General features: G+C 42.8%; 1 protein-coding gene across 10 annotated transcripts in view; it reads left to right on the forward strand.

Annotated features, from left to right (window-relative positions):
• ano1a (anoctamin 1, calcium activated chloride channel a) overlaps positions 1-15456 on the forward strand; it is a 149160-nt gene that overhangs the window by 35143 nt on the left and 98561 nt on the right. For all 10 annotated transcript variants that reach the window (XR_009714162.1, XM_061276376.1, XM_061276381.1 and 7 more), the window contains 3 exons: positions 1256-1407; positions 1632-1686; positions 1770-1821. Coding sequence is in view for 9 of the 10 variants with exons in the window: in XM_061276376.1 (XP_061132360.1) it covers positions 1256-1407; positions 1632-1686; positions 1770-1821 (259 nt within the window). In the remaining variant the exon portion in view is untranslated. The remainder of the gene's footprint in view (positions 1-1255; positions 1408-1631; positions 1687-1769; positions 1822-15456) is intronic.

The following is a 15456-nucleotide window of genomic DNA, read 5'->3' on the forward strand; positions in this document are numbered from 1 at the left end:
TCCTCATGTTTATATTTGCCAGTCAAGGTCACAACTCCAAAAAACAGTGTGGCGCCTCTCCCCATGCCGGGCGGCCGCCGTGCTCATCCAGTCACTGAGGCAATAGCTTTCTATCAACATGCAGCTCTCCTTCAGATATCTGGCAGATATCTTGGCCGGTCCTTGTAAACATGCAGCTAAGACCCAATTCCACATTCATGAGACTGATTTCCTTGTGTTCTTTTGCCTTTTAACCATTCGACCATTCAGAATGTTTACTGCTAATGTTGCCTTAAATTCAGAATATATGCACACAAAATATTAGTTCATGCTTATAAATGTCAAAAAATACATGGTGCCCTTAATACACTGCAGGCAGTAGAATTTGACCACCATTAATTAAATAACTAATCAATTTATTAATTTAAGGGTTTTCATCTGCTGTAGGAAGAATACAGATACATTATTTCCCTAAAGCCCAAGTATGACGGTAATAAATTCTACCATTTTACGTTTTACTCATTTAATTGTGGTCTATATAAAGTGGAACAATGATGCTTTTGTCTGAATACGCATCTGGGTGTGGTGAAATTTGTCCTCTGCATTTGACCCATCCCCGTGTGATTTTGATCCATCCCTTTGGGGAGAGGGGAGCAGTGAGCAGCAGCGGCACCGCGCTCGGGAATAATTTGGTGATCTAACCCCCCAATTCCAACCCTTAATGCTGAGTGCCAAGCAGGGAGACAATGGGTCCCATTTTTATAGTCTTTGGTACGGTCTTAACTAGGCTGGATGTATTTTTTTTGTTGGCGTTGATTTCTCCGACTGCCCGTAAAGGCACCACCGCGATCAGTTCGTTTAAAATGAAAAGAGGAAAGTGACGTGGGGACATGTGAAAAAGGCGGCTCTGTATGGGAGAGAAGAAGTTGAAGAGGAATAGAAACACCCTTGGAAACCAAAACTTGCCCCTCGTCGTGACTCGGAGCCGCAACAAATGTTTCAGATTTGTGTAGGGTACATCGTGACAGCAAACGAGCAGGTGATCGAGCAAGCGTCTGATACGAGAGCAATGCGTTCGTATGGAGCGTGTTTCACAAAAATGTTCACAAAGCATAAATGCGCTACGTTCAGTTGACATTCGTCCAAAATATGAACAGGTTCATGAACTTTCATTCATTGAAGGCACTGGTCACATTAAATGAAATATAAATAATTTAAACAAAACCAATTTTCAGTTTGAATTAACACTATTTCACTCCTTTTGTGCCCCTTTTAGGTTTTTGAAGTTAAACAAGGAAGTAATATTGTGGAAAAGATCCGACTGTTCATTCACAAAGTCACATCTCCATTGCACCCAAAAGTGGACACCAACAAGCCTAAAAGTGTAAAATCACTTTTACACCCTTTTTCCAGAGAGAAGGAACACCTGTGAGTAAAATCTTTACCTGACTTAAAACACTGGTTGTTTGCATAATAACTGTCAAACATCTCTAATACAGCCAACAATAGCAGTGGCATCTGCAAACGTCTGCATATATACATACGTACATATTTTTTTTGATGATTTGCATTGAAAACATCATTGAAATTGTTACTGTTGCCAAGAGTAAAAAGTGTCTAACATTAGATTTGTTATGGGGTTTTGTCTCTAGATTCGATCTGTCTGACAGAGATAATTTCTTTGACAGCAAGACAAGGAGTTCAATTGTAAGTATGATTAGAATTAACTTCAAGGAGTGCAATATGAAGAGATGTTTAATGTGTAATGTGTGTATTTCCTGTTTTGCCAGGTGTATGAATTGCTGAAAAGGACAAGATGTACCAGGGCCCTGTACTCATTGGGTAATAATTTTTCACATTACCCTAATTCTAAGGGACAGTTTTTTTTCACATGTTATTGTGTCATTTTGTATTATTAATGCAATCTAAATATCTGCTGCTCTTATTCGCTCACCTGACAAAAAAAGACCCTCAGAAAGTATTACTGATAAGGTGGTGTGTTGACCAATTATAAAATATAACACAAGAAGAGCATGCAGTTAGTGAAAACAGAAGGGTATTCCAGCTATGAGGTTGCCTTAAAACATTCAACAAATTTTAAATTGAGGAATTATGGCACGAAAGTTGCCCGCAAGCTAGCAGAATGCAGGGCGCGTCCACATAATTGCAGTATGTACACTTGTACCTTGTTATAAAACAAATGGTGTAATAGTAAGAGTTTTAAAAACATATTTACAGTATTGTACCTTGTTATAAAAAATTGTTATAATAATGAGTTCTAAAAACATATTTACAGTATTTTACCGTGTTATCAGAGTCAGAGTCAGAGTTAGCTTTATTGTCAATTCCTTCATGCCAAGACACACAAAGAAATCGAAATTACGTTTCCTCCATCCCACGGTGACGAGACACAGTACACGAGTAACATGCAAGTAAACAATTATAATTGTTTTTATACTAATAAAAGCTCTAAAAACACATTTACAGTATGTACACTTGTACCTTGTTATACAAAAGATGTTATCATAATAAAAGAGCTTTTATTTACAGTATGTATACTTTAGCTACATCTACACCTTTGTAGATGTGTGTGTGTGTGTGTGTGTGTGTGTGTGTGTGCGCGTGCGCGTGCGTATGTGTATGACACGTATCATATTTATACTTTTGTTATTTTACCATTATTTTCTGTATGTCATTCATACTATTCATATAGTATTACATGTTGAAACTATTCTTTAATGTTGTAATGATAACATGCACTTATATGGTTTAATATACATTTATTGATACACAAAAAATGTACGTATGTTAAAAATGAGAGGGTGATACTACTTTTTACCTATCGCGGGCGGTCCTGGAACCAATCACCACGATAAACGAGGGATTACTGTACTATCGCTTTTGCAAAGAAAACAGCATTAGGACCCTCTAAAATGGCATAGACAAAGCCAAAGTTGTTTTGTGTGGCTTCCGCCACACAGAGACGTAATATACAGGCGTAATCTGTAGACCCGATAAACCAATCATTATGTTTTACATAGACCGGGGCGATAAACCAATCAGAGGACTGTACACAACACACACCTCTGGTGCCATTGATAAATAAATACTATTGTTTATGCAAAGAAAACAGCATTAGGACCCTCTAAAATGGCATAGACAACGAGATATGCTTACGAGGCGCAATTAGAGCTGTCTGGAAAGCCAGGATCATTGCAGAAGAGCAACGTGACAACGACGAGAAGGAACTTGGCATGTCTAATGGTAAACTTGCCCAACTGTTTAATTTGGATACAGAAGATGAGGACTTGTGTATAAATATCGATTAACAACTAGAAAATGCAATTTCTGGAGAAATCGCGTGTGAAGGCATGGAACTGAATAACTTCTGGGGGAATGCTGCAGAATGATATTGGAATGAGTTGAATTACTTGAGAAATGTAGAAATGAGCGTAAAATGAAATTTTGGAGAATTTGGGGTCAATTTCAAAATCGTAAATGTAGAACTTTTGATAAGTGGGAAGTTGTGAAATAGATATGCAAAAGATGAACATTTGAAAGTTGGAACGGGTTGAATCGGTTGAAAAATGTAGAAATTAGAGCAAATGTTCAATCCCCATAGAGCATAGGTCAGGGGTGGGCAAACTACGGCCCGCGGGCCACATCCGGCCCACGGGACCGTTTAATCCGGCCCGCCAACCCTGAACAAATTGTATTATTAAACTTTTTTTTTTTTGGTCATTTTGCCTGCAATGACTGCGTTTTCCCAGTAGATGGCGAAGCGCTCGCCTGCGCATTTACTACCGGAAGCCGTGTCAGAAAGCTTGGTGCACACTCACAAGTGCGTGTACGTACTCAGTAGTACGGACTTGGCGCACTCTCGCTCTATTCGTATCAGTCCCGAATTTAGAGCGTGGGCTTTGACGACAGCGTTCTTATAATTCGCGCACTGAGCTTTCAGATGCAGTTTTGCGCTAAAGCCACCCACAAACCTTCCCCTGGAATCCTTCCATTAAAATGAGTGGCCCGAAAAAAAGAAGTGAGTGCCGAGTGTTTAAAAAAGAGTGGCCAATTTGGCTCGACGTACGCGACGTGACGTTCAGCCACATCAACATCAACCCGTCACAGATCAAGGTAAACGGACCAACACCTCGGATCTCGCCTAAGAATTGCCACAACAAATTTTACTCCAGACTATGACGCACTAGCAAAAAAGGGACACCAACAACACTGTTCCCACTGAAAATGAACGGGAGGCTCTCAAGTTTATTGTAAAAAAATGCATTTTGAATATGATTTGTACACATAGCAGGGATTGAAACTAGCGACCATTCTCATTTTCAAACAATGCAGGATGCTCAAGGACATTGATGCACCACCTATTTGCGACTAATCTTAACCTGTAAAGTTCTTAAGGCTTACTTTAAGCAAGTGTTTCCCGTTTCCTCACCTCTGTTACCAGGTGTTTGCGAGTTAAAACTCTGCTCTGATTTTCAGATACCCCTCACCGTGTTGCTGTTTTGATTACTTTATTTGGATGTATGCTTTCACCGATTTTTCAAGATGATATATTTGGTCAGTATGTTTGCCGTTTGATGTGATCCCATAAGATAAACATTTTTCATTAATCTGACCTGCAGGCACTGAAGTGATGGAGATTGTTATTCATAATAACAGTGTCGTGTTTTATGAGAATCACTGATAGCAGTTTTTTAGTGAATTATTATTTTTTTTAATGCTGTTAATAAATGCATTTGTTTTCAAAAAACTTGTTTGGAATATCCATGCTTTACTACCTACTAAAGGCCAAGATCTTCTATGCAATGACCTTTACAGGTCGCTTATATGACTTCACACAACGCCTATACCATCTGCTCCTGGTCCGGCCCTCCGGTCCAAATTTAGAACCCAGTTTGGCCCGCGAGTCAAAAAGTTTGCCCACCCCTGGCATAGGTGTCAAACTCTGGCCCGCAGGCCAAATTTGGCCCGTAGTGTAATTATATTTGGCCCGCGAGGCAATTTCAAATTAATATTAGAGCTGGCCCGCCGGTATTATACGGCGGCAGCGCTGTAACACCGCATTCATCGCTTGTACTAAAAATCCCATAATGCTCTGCTGTTGCTTTGGCGCCCATACGTCTGTTCATGACTCCGCCTCATGCCCATATAAGTAGAATCTGTGTTCATTTTTTTCCCAGAATGCATCTGAAATTTTCAAGATAGCGCTGCCTAGATTCGATACTATTGGGGCTTCTGAGCAGATCTCTATCGCCGTGTGCGCAGTTTGCTGAAAAACTCAGTGCGCTCGGCGCTGAGTTTAGCCGGCGGTTTGGCGACTTTGATGTCCAGAAACTTAGATTTGAATTGCTTAGTAATCCCTTCGCAGTTGATGTGGAAAAAGCACCAACCAACCTCCAAATGATTGAACTCCAGTGTGATGAAACGCTGAAGTCAAAGTTTGATGCTGTTGGGGCCACACAGTTTCCACAGTTCATCCCTGACACGATGCCTCAGCTTCGCACTGAAGTTGCTCAATTGGTCTCCATGTTTGGTAGCACTTACCTATGTGAGGAACTTTTTTCCTCAATGAAGATGACGAAAACTTCTCACAGGAGACGTCTGACTGACGAACATCTTTGTTCGATAATGACGGTTTACTCAGCTCAAACCCTAAGCCCCGACATTGATGAACAGGCATTCAAGAAAATATTATTATTATTACTATTATTGTTATTATTAGTATTATTAGTGTTATTATCAACTTGATTTTGCACGCCTGCACTTTTAAGTTATATAAGCCTTGCTTGTTCAGTATTCATTGTAAAATCAAAACTTGTTTGATTCCATATTAAAAGGTTTATTTGTTCAACCTTGGCCCGCGGCTTTGTTCAATTTAAAATTTTGGCCCACTGTGAAATTGAGTTTGACACCCCTGCCATAGAGAATGAATGGGAATTTAAAAAAAAAAATTGCGCCCAAAATTTTGAAATTTGGAGCAAAACGAAAACTACGTTAGACTTCCGGTCTATTTGGGTTACTTCCTGTTTGATTTAGGTCACTTTCGATTTGATTTGGGGAACTTCCGGTTTAATTTGTGTCACTTCCAGTTTGATTTGGGCCACTTCCTGTTCACGTCCTGTTCAAATTAGGGCACTTCCGGTTCACTTCCTGATCATATTGGGTCACTTCCTCTTCATCCTTCCTGTTTGTTTTGGGGCACTTCCGGTTCACTTTGTGTTGATTTCGGGGCACTTCTGGGTCATTCCAAAATGGCTGCCACACTGTTGAAGTGGGGGTGAAGGGGTGAATTTGGTAGTGATGGATCCATGAGGCGTCGTGTGTTGTCCCGACACATTGGCAAAATGTATTGACACTGTCGATACTGTGTCACTGACTGCTGACACCCGCTGGACCTTAAAAATACTACAGGCATCATAGTTGACAGACTCAACTGACACTGTAGAAATTAGAGGAGAAAACTTTGTCGTAAATTTGCGAATTTTGCGAAAACGGAACATTTTCGGAACGAGAAAACTGGAATCGCTCATCTCGTGAATATTTGGAATACATAGAAAAGTGGAATGGAGTGAATCGGTTGAATTATGTGGAAGAAGAAGAAGGACAAAAAAGCGAGGAGAATAAAAAAGTAGAATAACTTCTACTTCGCCTTCACACTAATAATGTGAGTACAGTAGGTTAAACAGTAGAATAAAGAACTCACTGTCTAGCTCCCGTGACGTTCTTTTTTTGTTTACCGTAAGTCATGGCATGTATGCACCCTATAATGCGGTGCGCCCTATGTGTGGATTAAATACAAAATAGACTCCGCAATTGAGTCCGCACCTTTTCACCCAAAGTGCCTTATGGTGCAGAAAATACGGTACTTCGTCACCATTCATCACAATTTCATTTCATCCACTGAACACATGACTTGCTGATGAAGCAATTTTGGTTATCTAGTTCCGCCCCGGTTTCAACCAGCAATTTACATCATGCACCTCAATAATTACACATTGTATATGTTGTAAGTGTGACATTCTAAGTTGTATACAGCAACAACATGGTGGTTCATGTATTTGTTTTGCCCAATAATCGGGATTCTTCAAAGTTCATGATCAGAATACTTGAGCGTTCATAAGAGTTTTTATAATACACATTTCTGAAATTGCAATGGAGTCTTTTTGTCTCGGGCTGCTTGGAATGTTAGCCATAATATAAGCAGATAATAACTCAGGGTACATTTCATCATGTTGACATGTCAACACTGTATTGTTTTGACAATGAACTCTTCACTTTTTTTTAAGGCCTTCAGATCCAGATATTATTTCAGTGGGGTTTTTACTCCCACATCCCCAAAACATGCTTGGTAGGCCGATTGAGCACTCCAAATTGTCCCTAGGTGTGAGTGCGAGTGAAAATGGTTGGTTGTCTCTGTGTGCTCTGCGATTGGCTGGCAACCGGTTCAGGGTGTCCCCCGCCTACTGCCCGTTGACGGCTGGGATAGGCTCCGGCACACCCGTGACTCCCGTGGGGACTAAGTGGTTCAGAAAACGGATGGATGGAGGGATGGATGGATGTAAATCAGGCATCCCCAAAATCCGGCCCATGGGCCAAACCAGGCCTCTGCCTAAATTTAGACAGGCCCGAAGCATTGTCATAAAATCAATAATATGTGGCCCGCTCGCATGTCGCGGGGACCTGGGCGCCCCGGAGCGAGCCACAAAAATGAAACGCGTACGAACGGGAACGCGCACATGAGCGAGCGCTCATGATCGAGTGCAAGCGAGTTCTTCCCTGTCCCTTCCCAGTTTATACGCACACAGGTGTCTGTTTGCAAGATAATCAATGATACAGACACTTCCTCATTCAAATGTTCGCACCCCAAGTTCTAAAGCGGCGCTAAGATCTGATCAGATCTGACGCTGCACAGGGAAAGGCAAAATAATCCACAGACTATTGGTGAGAGCTCCGTCTACTTGCTACTAACTCTACAAACCCCTTTACCATGGTCTGCAATCTATGGTAAAAGGGTTGATCGGAAACCAGCTGATGGGGACAAGGACTGGGCGGATGAACTCAATCTGTTCTTCAACAGATTTGATTCCGCCTCTCACCCGCCCCTTCACCCTGCTCCGCACTGCAGCCTACCACCTTCAACACTAAATAGGCCAGCTCACCAACCCCCTCTCACCCTCTCGGAGTCACTCTTCAGTCTTCACGTCATCACCCCAGGATTCCAACACCCCCCTCTCCTTTACAGATCTTCAGGTGAGGAGTCACCTCAGAAAGATCAAGTCAGGGAAGGCCCTGGGCCTAGACGGCATCTGTCCGAGGCTGCTCAGGGACTGTGCGGACCAGCTGAGTGGCGTGGTCATGTACCTGTTCAACCTAAGCCTGAACAAAGTTCCAGCCTTGTGGAAGACCTCCTGCGTGGTCCCCGTACCGGAGGTGCCGCGCACCAAGGAGCCTACCCACTTCGGGCCTATTGCCTTGACTTCCCACCTGATTAAGACTATGGGATCATCCTGGGTCACCTGCGTTCACTGGTGGGAGCGCAGCTGGACCCCCTGCAGTTTGCTTACCGACCTGGTGTTGGGGTGGACGATGCAGTGATATATTTACTGCACAGAACACTGCTTCACCTGGAGACCATCGGGAGCACTGGGAGGATCATGTTCTTCGATTTCTCCAGCGCTTTTAACACCATCCAGCCTTCACTGCTCAGAATGAAAATGGAGAAGGCGGGTGTGGATCAGCGGCTGGCTACATGGACAACAGACTTCCTCACTGACAGGCCGCAATATGTGAGGTTACATCGCTGTGAGTCTGACGTGGTCCGCTGCAGCACACGTGTCCCCCGGGGTACGGTGCACTCTCCTTTTCTGTTCACCCTGTACACTTCGGACTTTGCCCACGACACCGCACACTGCCACATCAAGAAGTTCTCCGACGACACGGCCATTGTTGGATATATTTCAAAGGGGAACGATCTGGAATACAGGACGGCCATCAAGGACTTTGTCAGCTGGTGTGAGCTCAACCAGCTCCGGCTGAACACCAGCAAGACGAAGGAGATGATTGTGATCTTCGTGAGGACAGCACCCCACTTCACTCCGGTGAAGATCCAGGGATCGGACATTGAGGTAGTGGAGAACTACAAATTCCTGGGTGTTCACCTTAACAACAAACTGGACTGGACTGATCACACCCACACCCTGTACAAGAAGGGCCAGAGTTGCCGCCACCTGGTGAAAAGAGTGAGGTCCTTCGGTGTGTGCAGGGCTCTCCTCAGGACCTTCTATGACTCTGTGGTGGCCTCTGCCATCCTCTACACTGTGGTCTGCTAGGGTGGGGGCAGTACGGACCGGGACAGGGGGAGACTGAATAAGATGGTCAGGAGAGCGAGCTCTGTCCTGGGCTGTCCCCTGGACTCCATTGAGGTTGTGGGTGAGAGGAGGACGTTAATTAAGCTGAAATCCATCATGGACAACACCTCTCATCCCCTCCATGACACTGTGCGGTCCCTGAGCAGCTCCTTTAGCAGCAGACTATTACACCCACGGTGTAGGAAGGAATCGTTCCGCAGGTCCTTCATTCCCTCTGCTGTCAGACTTTACATCATGCGTGGCACCTGATATAAATTGTGTTACGTCTCTACTAGCGGCACTTGTCTTTGTCCTTGTCTGTTATTTATCCTTTGTGAAATTTTGGCACTTACGTATATTCTTGCACTCGTATGCGCTGCTGTGACAAGTAAATCTCCCCACTGTGGGATGAATAAAGTTCTAGCATCATCATCACCATCATCAAACACTACTGCGTGTCCGCGCCGCCGACTCACAGTGATCTCAAACAACAAAATTACTGTGGAATATTATTTTCTGATTATGAAGTATTTAGTTGTGTATGAAGGTAAACTAAAAAAAAAAACGGAGAATGATTTAATTTGGATAAAAAATCTGGCATGATACAACCTGGCCTGTTTACTGCCTTCGAAACACCAATATTACCCATCTTGTTAATACAACAATAACAATAATAAAACAAACTCAATACATGTAAAAAAAAAACATTCAACTTTATAAAAACACATTCATTTGTATTTAATTTATTATTATTTTAATCTTTAACTAGCCTGGTAATGCAATTGACAATAGATTCTCATTTGCAGTATCAACATATCTGCGCACAGCAAAGGATAGTTATACAGTGCCTTGCGAAAGTATTCGGGCCCCTTGAACCTTTCAACATTTCGCCACATAGCTCAGTGGCCTAGTGGTAGAGTGTCTACCCTGAGACTGGAAGGTTGTGGGTTCAAACCCCGGCTGGGTCATACCAAAGACTATAAAAATGGGACCCATTGCCTCCCTGCTTGGCACTCAGCATTAAGGTTTGGAATTGGGGGGTTAGATCACCAAATGATTCCCGAGTGCGGCACCGCTGCTGCTCACTGCTCCCCTCTCCCCCAAGGGATGGATCAAAATCACATGGGGATGGGTTAAATGCAGAGGACAAATTTCACCACACCCAGATGTGTGTGTGATAGGGGTGTAACGATACATCGAGAGACATCGATTAATCGATATAATGCTGTACGATTTATTGGCATCGATGCTAAACGTAAACATCGATTTATATCGCCGTGTTTGACCTCGGACACTAGACGCGACTTTATTTTGAAATCCAGTTCATTGTTGCTTGCTTCCTCTTTCCGGGAGCAGTGCGCGCAGCGTTGTTGTGTTGTGAGCAGAGCAGGCACGTGAAAGGGGAGTCGACAACTAGTACGCGGCTCCTGGGCTGGTGCTATGGCTAGTGTCCAAAAAGACAAGGAAATTTGCTCCCCTTTAGGCTTCAAGTCATTCGTTTGCAAGCACTTTGGATTCCAAAGAAAAAATGGCTCAACGGACAAGACACGTGCAGTTTGTAAATCCTGCCATGCGGTGATCAAATATTCAGGGACCACAAATCTCGCCGCACATTTAAAGAAAAAACACGACATCAAAGTTCAGTGTTAAAATAAGCACTTTTTATACTACATTACTCTTGTAATTTCCTAAAGAGTTTGCAGTACCTTGTTGATTTTGCGTATGAATTGTTATAAATCAGGTTATTGTTCTATATTTTTTATTAAAAAAAATATCGATCGTAGAGCACTATATCGCGATATTTCGTGAATGAATCGCAGCAGGCTTTAAGATATCGGCAAATATCGTATCGTAGTTCTTTGTATCGATATTATATCGTATCGTGACAAAACCCGTGATTTACACCCCTAGTGTGTGATGATCATTGGGACTTTAACTTTAACATTTCAGGCTTCAAACATAAAGATATAAATTTTTAATTTTTTGTCAAGAATCAACAACAAGTGGGACACAATCGTAAAGTAGAACGAAATTTATTGGATAATTTTTACTTTTTTAACAAATAAAAAACTGAAGAGTGGGGCATGCAATATTATTCGGCCCCTTTACTTTCAGTGCAGCAAACTCACTCCAGAAGTTCAGTGAGGATCTTTCAATGATCCAATGTTGTCCTAAATGACTGATGATGATAAATAGAATGCACCTGTGTGTAATCAAGTCTCCGTATAAATGCACCTGCTCTTTGATAGTCTCAGGGTTCTGTTTAAAGCGCAGACAGAACCATGAAGACAAAGGAACACACCAGGCAGGTCCGAGATACTGTTGTGGAGAAGTTTAAAGCCGGATTTGGATACAAAAAGGTTTCCCAAGCTTTAAACATCTCAAGGAGCACTGTGCAAGCAATTACCGTTTTTTTTGTATAATGCGCAAAATTTAACTACCGTATTTCCCGCATTATTAGGCGCACCTAAAAACTTACATTTTACTAAAAAAAAACACAGTGCGCCTTATAATGCAGAGCGCCTTATATATGGATCAATTGATGAATTTGTTGATCCATACTGGTTGTACACAGTGCTCTGCCAAAATGTTTCAGTACGTTTTATTACGACTAGTAAATTACAAGGTCGCATCGCTTCCCAACATTACGGCAACTGTAGTCAGGGGGCGTCACCGAATAGCTGTTGCGAGGCTATTTCATTTCAAAATAGGCTGCTCCGTTAATGTTTCGAGTAAATTTACGGATTGATATGGAAGGGAAACATAGGTAAGCAGTACCAATGTGTTAGATCGAACTTTAGTCAGTTCCGATCATTTTATAGGAGATCGTTTGAGAAACGCGATTGTTTACACTTTGCTGAGGCTCATGGGAAATTGCGAGCTGAGGCTCATGGGAATTTGCGGATGGCTAATGCTATAACGATAGCTGCTATACGCACCAGGCTATTTCATGTCAAAATAGGCTGCTCTGTTAATGTTTCGAGTAAATCTACGGATCGATATGGAAGGGAAACATAGGTAAGTAGTACCAATGCGTTAGATCGAACTTTAGTCAGTTCCGATCATTTTATAGGAGATCGTTTGAGAAACGCGATTGTTTACACTTTGCTGAGGCTCATGGGAGATTGCGAGCTGAGGCTCATGGGAATTTGCGGATGGCTAATGCTATAACGATAACTGCTATACGCACCAGGCTATTTCATGTCAAAATAGGCTGCTCTCTTAATGTTTCGAGTAAATCTACGGGACGATATGGAAGGGAAACATAGGTAAGTAGTACCAATGCGTTAGATCGAACTTTAGTCAGTTCCGATCATTTTATAGGAGATCGTTTGAGAAACGCGATTGTTTACAGAGGACTCGTTGGTTATTGGCTAGTGGATGCATACCGCAACCCTAGTCAACCTCAGTTTGTTGCAGTATAGCTTCTATTTTATGCGCCTTATAATCCGGTGCGCCTTATATATGGACAAAGTTTTAAAATGGGCCATTCATTGAAGGTGTGCCTTATAATCCGGTGCGCCTAATAGTGCGGAAAATATGGTAATTTATTGTCCTAAAATCTTGGGTGCGCATTATACATGGGTACAAAAATTTTTGAAGAAAATCTCCCTCGGAATAAAACTTGAAATCACGCATCGCATTCAGCCATCCTGCCCAACACTCTTAGTCAGTAAAATTCATAATTGACGACACGTTTGATGTGATGGTGCAATCCTTGATGGTGTGTTATTGTCAAATATTGTTTGTTTTTTAATCTCCATCGGAGACCGGATATCATACGGAGGCTGCCATGACAGTATGCGCAGAACGGATGCGCAAGACACGTCAGCTATATAAAGAGCGAGAGTTCAGTTCTCTACCTATGTTTGTTGTCAATTGCGCATCGCATTCAGCCATCCTGTCCAACACACTGTAGTCAGTAAAATTCATAATTGACGACATCGTTTGATGCGATGGTGCAATCCTTGATGGTGTGTTATTGTCAAATATTGTATGTTTTTTAATCTCCCTCGCAAACCGGATATCATACGGAGGCCGCCATTACAGATGCGCAGAACGGATGCGCAAGACACGTCAGCTATATAAAGAGTGAGACTTCAGTTCTCTACCTAAATGCGTATTACAGGCAATGTTCCCTCTAAGCTGCGAGCGTGCGCAATCGCGCACTGCCCGCACATTCTCAGCGCACAAGAAAATCTATCCAGCGCATAAACAACATCCCACATCCCATCACCCCCCGAAGCGAAGCGAACACGCAGCGTTTGACGCCCCCCCCGAAGCAAAGCGAGCCGCATGAAACCCGGCAAAGAGCAAGCCGCGGGTTGGCCACCTGATGTTGCTCACAGTAGTCCTCAGTTTGCTAATATTTTATTTCACAACACTTTGCCTTGTTCCTTTCTTCTCTGCTGTTCACTTCAAACACGCTCCATACGAACACAATGCTCTCGTATCAGACGCTTGCTCGATCACCTGCTCGCTTGCTGTCACAATGTACCCTACACAAATCCGAAACATTTGTTGCGGCTCCGAGTCACGACGAGGTTTTGGTTTCCAAGGGTGTTTTTATTCCTCTGCAACTTCTCTCCCATACAGAGCCGCCTTTTTCACATGTCTGCACGTCACTTTCCTCTCTTTTCATTTTAACCTAACTGATCGCGGTGGTGCCTTTCTGGGCAGTCGGAGAAATTAACGCCAACAAAAAAAATACATCCAGCCTAGTTAAGAAATTACCAGAAAGATCACCATGACAGTTGTGAATAATAAGTAAATAATTATTATATATATTATACAGTGCTTTGCGAAAGTATTGGGCCCCCTTGAACCTTTCAACATTTCGCGACATTTCAGGCTTCAAACATCCATCCATCCATTTTCCGAACCGCTTAGTCCCCACGGGGGTCACGGGCGTGCTGGAGCCTATCCCAGCTGTCATCGGGCAGTAGGCGGGGGACACCCTGAACCGGTTGCCAGCCAATCGCAGGGCACACAGAGACAAACAACCATTTGCACTCGCACTCATACCTAGGGACAATTCGGAGTCTTCAATCGGCCTACCAAGCATGTTTTTGGGATGTGGGAGGAAACCGGAGCGCCTGGAGAAAACCCACGCGGGCCCGGGGAGAACATGCAAACTCCACACAGGGAGGGCCGGAGGTGGAATCGAACCCGCACCCTCCTAACTGTGAGGCAGACGTGCTACCTAGTCCACCACCGAGCCGCCCGGCTTCAAACATAATGATATAAAAATTTAATTTTTTGTCAAGAATCAACAAGTGGGACACAATCGTGAAGTGGAACGAAATTGATTGGATAATTTAAACCTTTTTAACAAATAAAAAACTGAAAAGTGGGGTGTGCAATATTATTCGGCCCCCTTGCGCTGATACTTTGTATCGCCACTAGGGGTGTAACGATACATCGATACACATCGATTAATCGATATTATGCTCTACGATTTATTGGCATCGATGCTAAAGGTAAACATCGATTTATATCGCCGTGTTTGACCTCGGACATTAGACGCGACTTTATTTTGAAATCCAGTTCATTGTTGCTTGCTTCCTCTTCCGAAAGCAGGGAGCAGTGCGCGGCGTTGTTGTGTTGTGAGCAGAGCAGGCACGTGAAAGGGGAGTCGACAACTAGTACGCGGCTCCTGGGCTGGTGCTATGGCTAGTGTCCAAAAAGACGAGGAAATTTGCTCCCCTTTAGGCTTCAAGTCATTCGTTTGGAAGCACTTTGGATTCCAAAGAAAAGATGGCTCAACGGACAAGACACGTGCAGTTTGTAAATCCTGCCATGCGGTGATCAAATATTCAGGGAGCACAAATCTCGCCGCACATTTAAAGAAAAAACACGACATCAAAGTTAAGTGTTAAAGTAAGCAATTTGTATACTACAATACTCTTGTAATTTCCTAAATAAAGAGTTTGCAGTACCTTGTTGATTTTGCGTATGAATTGTTATAAATCAGGATATTGTTCTATATTTTTTATTAAAAAAAAAATATCGATCGTAGAGCACTATATCGCGATATATCGTGATTGAATCGCAGCAGGCTTTAAGATATCGGCAAATATCGTATCGAAGTTCTTTATATCGATATTATATC

This window comes from Syngnathus typhle, linkage group LG4 (genome assembly GCF_033458585.1).
Source record: "Syngnathus typhle isolate RoL2023-S1 ecotype Sweden linkage group LG4, RoL_Styp_1.0, whole genome shotgun sequence".
In the NCBI taxonomy this organism is placed as follows: domain Eukaryota; kingdom Metazoa; phylum Chordata; class Actinopteri; order Syngnathiformes; family Syngnathidae; genus Syngnathus; species Syngnathus typhle.